General features: G+C 46.0%; 1 protein-coding gene across 3 annotated transcripts; it reads right to left on the reverse strand.

Moving 5' to 3' along the window:
- Positions 1-215: 215 nt before the first annotated feature.
- On the reverse strand, positions 216-7,110 carry RNF225 (ring finger protein 225). 3 transcript variants are annotated; one of them, XM_054978256.1, is made up of 2 exons: positions 7,055-7,110; positions 216-1,959 (listed from the first exon to the last, which is right to left on the reverse strand). In XM_054978256.1, the coding sequence occupies exon 2, from the start codon at positions 1,827-1,829 to the stop codon at positions 1,134-1,136; it is 696 nt and encodes a 231-aa protein (XP_054834231.1). In that variant the 5' UTR covers positions 1,830-1,959; positions 7,055-7,110; the 3' UTR covers positions 216-1,133. The 3 variants fall into 3 exon arrangements, with proteins under 3 accessions (XP_054834231.1, XP_054834230.1, XP_054834232.1); XM_054978255.1 differs by lacking the exon at positions 7,055-7,110 and adding an exon at positions 6,840-6,889; XM_054978257.1 differs by lacking the exon at positions 7,055-7,110 and adding an exon at positions 3,734-3,769.
- Positions 7,111-9,808: the final 2,698 nt, after the last annotated feature.

The following is a 9,808-nucleotide window of genomic DNA, read 5'->3' on the forward strand; positions in this document are numbered from 1 at the left end:
TTTTGCATCCAGGGCTGAATTCCTTCCAGGACAGTGGCAATGAGGTGGCTTTAAGGTTAGGGTAGGGAGCTACTAATTTTGGATCAGTAGCGTAACTAGGGATAAACATAGATCCAGAGGAGTTAGCCGTGTTAGTCTGTAGTAGCAAAATCAAAAAGAGTCCAGTAGCACCTTTAAGACTAACCAAGTCTTAAAGGTGCTACTGGACTCTTTTTGATAGGGATAAACAGTATTTCAGCTTCATCAGAGAAGCAATTGAGATGGAATGGGTGTACTGCCCACCATCAAAATGAGGGGAGGGGTAGATATGAAAGTCTGAAAATACAAAGATTTCCAAATCAGCAGCTGTACCTTCAACAGCAATTTGGCAGAAACCAGCAGATGATAATCGTAGCTGCAGGCTACCATTTCTAGAGATCAAACTGATGTTAATAAGCACAAGAGCACGCCAGGTCAGCTATTTTTTCTGGCCAGTTGCCAGCCCCAAACAACAGTCACGACTGTTTGAAAGAAGGAAACCCAAGCTAGATTATCATAGTTGATATAACCAGGTTACCACTTTTCCCCTCCTGGCAGAGCTCCCATGCTTTTAACAGACACAGGACAGATAACAGTTTGACAGAGGAAAACTTTCCCCCTTTACTGCATTTCCTCACTAGGTAAAATCTTTACTGTTTGAATTTTGGCTCAATGCAGATTCAGAGACGGTCAGGAGGAAAACCTGGTTCATAATTGCAAATATAGAGCCAGGAGGGTTAATGGTACCAATTACTCCAAACTAACCTGGGAGTTAAAAGCATGCAATATGACTTTGCACCTACATTCCCATCCTTGGAGACATTAATTATGCCAGAGGAACTCTCGCTCCTGTATTCACAATGAGTCAAGTAGATTCACACGTGCATCAAGAAGCTGGAAACCCAACTTCGGTCTCACCTCTCTAGATCTAAGCACAACTGGGCAATTAAAGGGTAACCAATCCATGTTGCATTATCCAGGCTATATGATCTCTTCCCCTCCCCTCCTGTGGTAGTGCCAATGCAACTGCCATGCCCAGGAAGGTTTGATTCCCTGAGAAAGCAAACTGTGCAAACGGGCTGCAGTTAGTATAGTCACACTGCAGATGGCAGGACTTAGCCCATTGGCGGGCGAGAGTTCAGCCAGAAGTTGGAGTGGTTTCCTCCACCATGCCCTTGGCTGTGATTTCCTGGTGGCTGCCCTGTCAATGCAACAGTATACATGGATGGTAACAGAAAGATATAGATGCCACAGATAATTAAGCCAATGGTGACCAGCAGGGCTATTGCCAGGGCCACATAGAAGGGCCAGCCAGAGAGACTCAGCATTCGGCCTGGTCCTCGTGGTGCTGGCCTCCCAACATCAACACTCAGACTGACAGTGTTGAGGGGAGCCCCTGGCTTGGCCCCGACTTGAGGAACTCCCTTGCGCCCCCCAGGAAGGTACAGCAAACCCCGGCGACGGTCAAAGCGCACTGAGCCTGGGGGGGCGGGCATGGCTGACAGTTGCTCCAGCAGGTCACTGCGTGTGGGAAGGCCGGGCAGCCCCTTGCGGGAAGGAAGGCTGGTAGGCGCCCGGCAGACCGGGCAGGTGAGGGCATTCACATCCTCAGAAGAGACGTTGATGCGTGCCAGGCACTCCAGGCAGAAGATGTGGCCACAGCTCAGTTCCTTGGGTACTTTGAAGAGCCGGTCATAGGGAGTGAAGCAGATTACACAGTCTAAGGCGCCGGACTCACTGTTCACGGCTTCCTCCTCCTTGTTTTCTGACTGCGAGGCCTCAGCCTGGAAACGTGGGTTATCATGAGCCATGGTTTCACTGTCAGCTGCGCCAGGGTCAACAACAGGGGGATCGAGTGCTGAGGACTTCAAGTTTTATGTCAGCAGGTTGCATCTCTGCTCAGCCACCTTGGAGAAATGGGTTGGACCCTTGTTGACATTTCTGGGGAGGAGAGAGAGGACAAATATTTACCTCAGGCGATAAGGGGCAACACAATGACACAGGGTGCTACCTTCCACAGGTGGATTAGAAGGGAGGTGCTCCACTTAATCTGAAGATACTGTGATTAGATATCCAAAGGGGAGAGGTATAACTCGCATTGCTTTCCAGCCACTGGGGTTACCATTCTCCAGGTAGTGGCTGGAGATTTCCCAGAATTACTACTAATCGCCAGGCCTCAGAGATTAGTTGCCCCGAAGAAAATGGCTGCTATGGAGGGCGAACTCTATGGCATTATACCCTGCTGAGGTCCCTCCCCTCCCCAACCCCTCCCCCAGGCTCCATCCCCCAAATCCACAAGAATTTCCCAACCTGGAGCTGGCAACCCTACCCCATTGTTAGTGGAAGAGGCCTTTTCACAAAACCTTCATGAGTAAGACAAGCCCTGCCAATAGCTAGAATTCCCAAACCTTGTGAGCTGAAGTTTTACCTCAAACTGTCCCACCAGAGACCAGCAATCACAGCTGTGGCCTATTTGCTGTGTTAATCTTCAGGCATTTTGCTATCCCTGGGCATTCACTGCCTTTCTTGTTGCCAGCGCAAGTATCAGCATATCCTGAGCTGGGGCAGCAGCTGGGGTCCTGGGCTTCTGCTGACTCCCAGCCCACTCACATGCTAGCATTCCACCACACCCACCACAGAAAGGGTTGCAGGCAACGCAGATAGCTGTGAGCATGGGTGGTGGCAGATCTTGCTAGAGGGCAGGGGTGCTCATAAGTAGATGGGAGGCATGAAATTTGGGTGGGAAGGAAGAAGGTGCAAATAGACTCTTGGTGGCAAGCTGAGGAGGGGACAGACCCTGGGAATTCTCTATATGGAGCCCTCCAAAACCTGGAACCAGCCCTGCCTGTTGCTGCTCCCCCACCCAAGCATATATCAGACTTTTCCTACTGTTCCTGTGTGTCACTGTTCCTGTGTGTCTCCCAAACTATTATTGGTTTACCTGTCCTGATATCTAATGGATTCAACAGTAACATGATTTTAATTCATAATGCCTTTCTGAAGACGAAGGTCTTACAATTGCCACATGAATGACTCTAGGTAAGGTTACCGGTCCCAGCTGGGGCCTGGAGTTCTCGCAGAATTACAACTGATCTCCAGACTACAGAGATGTTCCCCTGAAGGAAAGGTCCACTTTGGTGGGTGGACTCTATGGCATCACATCCCTGCTTAGTTCCCCTCCCTAAATTCTACCCTCCCCAGGTACCACCTTCAAATCTATTTGATTACAGGATTGAAAGGGCTGGGGTCACAACTGGTAAGACTCGGCTCTGGCAGAAATCCAAACTCTCGCGTGAAGGGATTTTCGGCGCAATCTGACCTCCTAACCTTAGTGGGTGTGGGCCCACAGGATTGTTTCGTAAAGCATGCCAAAGGCCAGTATGCACAAGATCCAGAAATGAAAATTCTGTTTCCTCTTCCACCTCACCCTCCCAATTTGATAAGGAAACTATTAGAGAAGAAAACTGAACATGTGGAAGGGAAACTTACCCCAGGATTCAATTTACCTGGGAGCTCTAATGGTCCTGGGGTGGGGATAGAGGAGGGAAACAAGAGAAAGGTGGCTCGCAGGAACCAACCCAATAAATAACATTTAGCATTTGTATAGCACTTCCAGTGTCCAAAGCACTTCACATCCTTGCAAGAACCCTGTAAAGCAGGCCACTAATATCCCCATGTTACAGATAGTAGGGCAGAGAGAGAGTATCTGGCCTACCTTGTGAGTTTGGGGCAGATGTGAAATTTGAACTGGGGGCATCTCTTTGCCACTAAACTATAACAGAAAAAAAATAAGATGTTTTCGGGTTTACCTAACCTTTGCAACAATTACCAGCAAGCTTTACAGTGCACACGTCTTTCAAACAAGGCTAACAGAGTGCAATCCTAAACAGAGCTCCTCCAGTCTAAGCCCATTGAAATCAACAGGCTTAGACTGGAGTGACTCTGCTTAGGATTGCATTGTAAATCACTGAGAGAACTCATATTTAAGTTTGGCAGACCATAATAATAATAACAACATTCGATTTATAATACCGCCCTTCAGGACAACTTAATGCCCACGCAGAGCGGTTTACAAAGTGTTATTATTACCCCATAACAATCACCCTGTGAGGTAGGTGGGGCTGAGAGAGCTCCAGAGAACTATGACTCGCCCAAGGTCACCTAGCTGGCTTCGTGGAGGAGTGGGGAATCAAACCTGGCTCTCCAGATTAGAGTCCCATGCTCTTAACCACTACACCAAACTGGCTACACCATGAAACATTACAGCAGTTGTGCAACAGCCAGAAGTGTGAATTTGCAGCAGAAAGATCTTTGGATGCATATCCAGCTCCCAGATTCACCCCATACAATTTTTACTTCAGAGGATACACATTTAGATGGCTGCAAATGATGCCAAAGTAGACTCATAGATTCTACTGCCTTGTAGAGCAAAGACAACGCAATAATCTGAATTACATAGTTGGGGCTTTAGGGAGGAATCAAGCAGTGTAACTTTCCCTAGGCAGAGTGACCGAAAAAGTTAACAAGCAGGGTGCTAAGGCATTTTTCTACCACCAGTACAATCCAAAGAACCTTCATAAAGGAACCAATAAATTATAAAAACAAACATGCAATAAAATGTCAGGTCTATTATTACAAATTAATTCGGAACCTGAAAGATTAACCCAGTTTTTGTGCTGATTGACAAATAAGGGTGCCATTTTTAAAAATTTTGTCCAAAATTTCCACCCAGCACACAAAAAATTCACTAGCATCTGTTCCCCTTCTGAGCCTCTGGAAATTTTAATCTCTAGTCAGCATGTTTAAATCCTATCAATTCCCCTTCTGATCGTTCTGTAGTTCAGCCAAAGTTTCGGTATCCCATATTGCATGTCCCCCACAACTTCACCTCTTCTATTTCAGCACTCACCATCTCTCAGGAGATCTTGTGTTGTGGAATACAAGCAATTTATTACGCCTGTGTTCAGAATTTTGTTCTGAAATTATAGACCAGAAGGTACATCAACAGACCTCTGGAGGAGGCTTGCTTTGTTGTGTAACTTCAAGAGCAACTGAAATTTTTCACAGCATGGAAACAAAGATCACCTGCTAAAGTCTGCACATCAAACAACAATTAAAGGCCTAGGAGATGGGCGTAAGTTGAAAACCTGACTTCACATTCACTGCAAGTCAGTACTGTTACCTACAATAAACAGACAATGATGGAATTCTCCATGTCTAGCACTGAGACCCTCTTCAGACAAGCACGCACACCATCTTAGGGTCCTGAAGGCCTGCATCAAAGGAATCCTAAATTCCATAATCAGAAATTCACATCCTGCGCTTCCATCCTTTGAGGAGTTCACTTTCGTTTCACAAGAACCCCGTACAATAGCCTGGGCTGAAAGTGACAGGCTTACCTACGGCCTCTCAGTAAGCTCCAAATTGAGCAGAAATTTGAACTTGAGTCACCCTCACACAAGCATAATATTCTAACCAGCTTGCATCAAACTTAGTATTGACTCAAGGAGACCTCTGTTTAGAATCACTACTTAGGCATGATGCTCACTGAGTAACACTTGCTGAACATTTGTAGTTTTGCACTGGGCCATCAAGATCACAGTCCATTGAAATGATTCACTTGACAGCAGTCTTCCAGGGATTCTGGATGAGAAAGTCTTTCCCCTGCACCTGGGACCTGAAAATGTTTTAAAAGTATATTCTATTTATCTTCCTAACGGGGACCCAAAGTGGCTTACATCTTTCTCCCTTCCTCCACCTTATCCTTACAAAAAGGATTAATCGTTGTAATCCTCAAACATGTTTGTCCCAGCTCTTAGTCCATCACCCTAACCACTATGCCACACCTGCAGTTTACCAGATACAGCCAAGACTAGTCCTGGGATCTTTTGCATGTAAGCCTCGTGCTCCACCACTGAGCCATGGCTCCTTCTTGAATTTGTCTTCTATAGGAACTATCAAGTACATACAGAGAAATAGCAGCATTACACTGAGTCAGACCATTGGTCTATGAGGGTCAATATCGTCTGGTCCGACTGGCAGAGATTCTCCAGGGTCTCAGGGTAGAGGGCTTTTTTACATCACTTAACAGCTGATTATTTTAGCTGGTGTTGCCAGGGGCCTTCTGTGTACAAAGTAGGCATTCTGCCACAAAAAAAAGGAGATAAGGAGAGAACTGGGTGGCCATTTGGGAGAAAAGTCAAATATGAATATCTAAAGAAACAGTCTGGATGGCAATTGAACTGCTGCAACAAAAAGACTGGGGACCAAGGCAGGGAATGATCTGCTAACACAATTGGCTCTGCTGCGTTTTCAGAACCTATTTGCGGACCTGTGCATTATGTGAAGTAAAAGGAATGCCTCTGAGCACGTGCAGGGTGCATTTTTCTTACCAATGAATAACTACAACCAGTTTCCATGTAGCTGGCATGGGATAGAGGCTTTTCATGCAACATGTTAGGAAGTGCAACTTCCAGGCTGGCTTCAGCCATGACGAATCTCATTTTCGAGCTTTGCTGAGTGAAATACAACCACTCAGGCTCCTGAAAGCACCTTGAAGATTCCTTTCTGATTTTAAGCATTTTTGTAGCAACTGACTGTAAAGGTTTTCCTACAGCTTCTGTGCAGACTAGAGCATACATTCTTTTTTAAAGGAAGATCGTTAATGTTTCGGGCTATAATCCACCCTGTAAGGAGCATTTTATTACTGCGGAAGTTTTCAACCCCACCCCCCATAGTAAAATAATCACACCTTAAACATATGGTTTAGACAGAAACTACTTTTTGTCCTCCTTATACAAGGACGACGAACTTAAGCATACCTGGAAATCATCGAGTATATCATGAAGAAAGGATTTCACTGGTATCTGAGCCAACAGCAAACTAACTTTGACCGGTTTGCGGGCCAGGAATCTTTCTCCAGATCTCGCCTCTCGCCCCATCTAACTCCTGCTCGCTCTTCACAGGAGAGATCCACTTCTAGTGTTTCCAGCTAAGCCACTCCCAGGCCCCCTTCCACTTCCTTGAGAAAGCTCACCTGTTCCAGGGAAGGAGGCGGCGGCCAAGATTCCTCTGAAGGGAGCTACATGCCGGCTCGGCTGCTGTCTGCAGAGGCTCCCTCTCTCTCCCTTTCTCTCTCCCGCGAGTTCCTCCTGCTTCCAGTTGCCGCCTGCTCCTAGCCACTCCCTGCCACTGGAATCTGCCCCCTGGAGAGAAATGTATTCCTGGGTCACACCCCACCTCAGGGCTCCACCTGCTGCAGCCTGTGAGGCGAGGCAGGGGTGACTGAGCCGGTGCCACCACATTCTCTCGCCGAGGCCGGCCGGGCAGGAACCGGCCAGCGCTTCACCGTTTCCCAGAGTGCCTCCTTCTGACCCCCCGCGCCCGTTGTGGCCTACGACTAGCGTCCTCCCGTAGCAGGGGCTCCTTCGGCCCACCCACAAACACAAGGCCTTCCCAGGAAGCCTTTCCCCTTTGGGGCGAGAGAGTCCAGAGTAAGGGCTGGGAGATCCGTGGGACAGAAGACTGGCCCACATGGCTGGCATCCCTCGCCTCACAAGAGCTGTAGAAGCCTTCCAACGCAATGCACTGCAGAGTTGCCCTTGTCTAACCCCATTGTAATCGATGGACACAGACTGGAGTAACTCTACATAAGGGTGCATTATACGTTTACTGCACAGAAAGCATTTTTAAAAATACATATAAATACCCTAGAGCTGGGATAACATAATAACAACAATAACAACACAACAATATAGTTGTTATTTACACCACCAATGCACATTCCCCCCCCCCCCGTATTTTACAATCTACAATGGAGGGAGGAGGGAATGGGGAGAAAATGGCTTTCTCCAGTTACACGTGCTTAGGCTGGATTTCAGTAGAGGAGGGGTAGACTCTCTCTGAAATACTATAAATTCAGACTGTCAGTTGCATTTCTCTGAGACATTTCATAATCTACACCATGTGGATTAGTGGGGTGCATGGGGAAAGCGTATGGAATAAAGTAGATTTGGACCCAATGATCTCTGGCACCTGTCCAGCACCAGTTCCTCCAAGACTGTATCCTATAGTAAAGCTGCTTGTTCAAAAGAGTGCCAAAGCATGAAACCTGGTTATCTAGCAGCCAAACAGCTACATTGTTGAAAATACTGGTGCCTTGGAGTAAACCACACAGAGCCAACATGAGTGGGATTCTGAGCTGATCTTTATAATATTGCTCTCTAAATGTCCCAATCTGAAAGACAAATTCTATATACACCAGTACCTAATAGCTGTCATTAGAGAGTAGGTCTAAGGAGCAATAAACATGGGCAGCATGAAATTATGGAGAACAGGACTTCTACCTAGTAAAATTCCCAGGCAGAATCCTTGTCTTTTGGGAGGTGAGATTTTTTACAGTGAGAGTAGTTTACAGCATATTGAAGAGGTCCTTGTCAGGACAAAACAGCAAACGCACATGTATGCAACCCCCCAAGTCATTTCATATATTGCCTACTTTAATAATATTAAATTAATACAAACTTTTAAAATGGTTTCAGTTTTTTCTAGTTTATTTATTTAGCTTATTTCCAAACCACCATTCTCAATGAGACATAAGGCAAAATACAAAAGTTGTCCAAAAAAATACTCAAAGCTCATCAGAACCCATAGATTAGATCCAGCCTGCTTTTTCACTCAATTACATCTCATATCCCTGTTTACTACAGCTTTCACACATGCAGGTTCCATGATCCTTTCTGCTCCTTTTTCACCAGCAGAAAAACTGGTGAAATACTTCACAAAAGCCTGAACTTAGAGCATTCTCCCAACTCTTTAAAAATTACTCGTTTTACTGTCTTATTCATGTCATGTTTCATCATTTATGTAGCTTTATCCTTGATGTTGTTAAAAACTTATCTGCTATAGTAATATATATTAGCCTTCTCTTTATATTTGATTGTCATTGTGCAGTGATAAAAGTGTCAAAGTTCTGAAAATGAAGTGTTTTTTAAAAGCCTGAACAATATCATACATTCCAGGACCTTCAAAGGCTGTTTGGAACAAAGCCCTTCTACAAACAGACAGTGAGTGAGAGGGGCAATGCAGACTGCCTAGTCCGGATTGTTGGAGCCATTACTGCAAGTGTTCTGGAATGGGTTCATGATGTGCACACCTCCCCAGACTGAAGGGAGATACTGCTGCAAGGAATAAAACAGATACATATTGGGGAAGGAGCCCCTTCGGATATGAGGGTGCCAGGTCATGAGGGACTCTACTGCTCAAGCCGTAGATAGAGCCCAGAAACACACAGGAAGCCAGCATAGATCATTCAGAGCAGCTGAAATAGGAGTAAAATGATTTAGAACCGTTAATAAAGAAGGTGCAATATCTTGTATAAACTGAAGTTTCTGAGTTGTCTCGAAGAGCAGCCCCACAGAGAACACATTACGGTAGTCAAGCCCAAGGTTACAGCAGCCTGGATCAGTGTGGCTAGGTCAGCTGAGTGAGGGGTGCCAGACTGTGTGCTAGATATAGAGGGTAGAAAGTATTCTCAATAACCCCACTCACCTGCTTTCCTAATAATCAAGGAAAGATTCTTATCTAACAATGTCCCAACGCTTAGAGAGTTCATTGGGACATTATTAGGAGAAACACTGCTGTATACTATTGCATGTAAAGGAAAGAGAGGCTTAGCGGGGGGGGGGTCCATCTGAAAGGACTTCGAGGCAGCCAGGTATTTCGGCCTCCCGCAGCCACAACTCTTTGGAGGGAACAGGGTAAGGGGAGTTAGGCCAGCATTTGCAGCAAC

The sequence above is a fragment of the Eublepharis macularius genome, chromosome 4 (assembly GCF_028583425.1).
Source record: "Eublepharis macularius isolate TG4126 chromosome 4, MPM_Emac_v1.0, whole genome shotgun sequence".
NCBI classification, from domain to species: domain Eukaryota; kingdom Metazoa; phylum Chordata; class Lepidosauria; order Squamata; family Eublepharidae; genus Eublepharis; species Eublepharis macularius.

Excerpts from the sequence above, each read along its gene's own strand:
- RNF225 (XM_054978256.1), bottom strand. The coding sequence starts at position 1,829 with ATGGCTCATGATAACCCACGTTTCCAGGCTGAGGCCTCGCAGTCAGAA.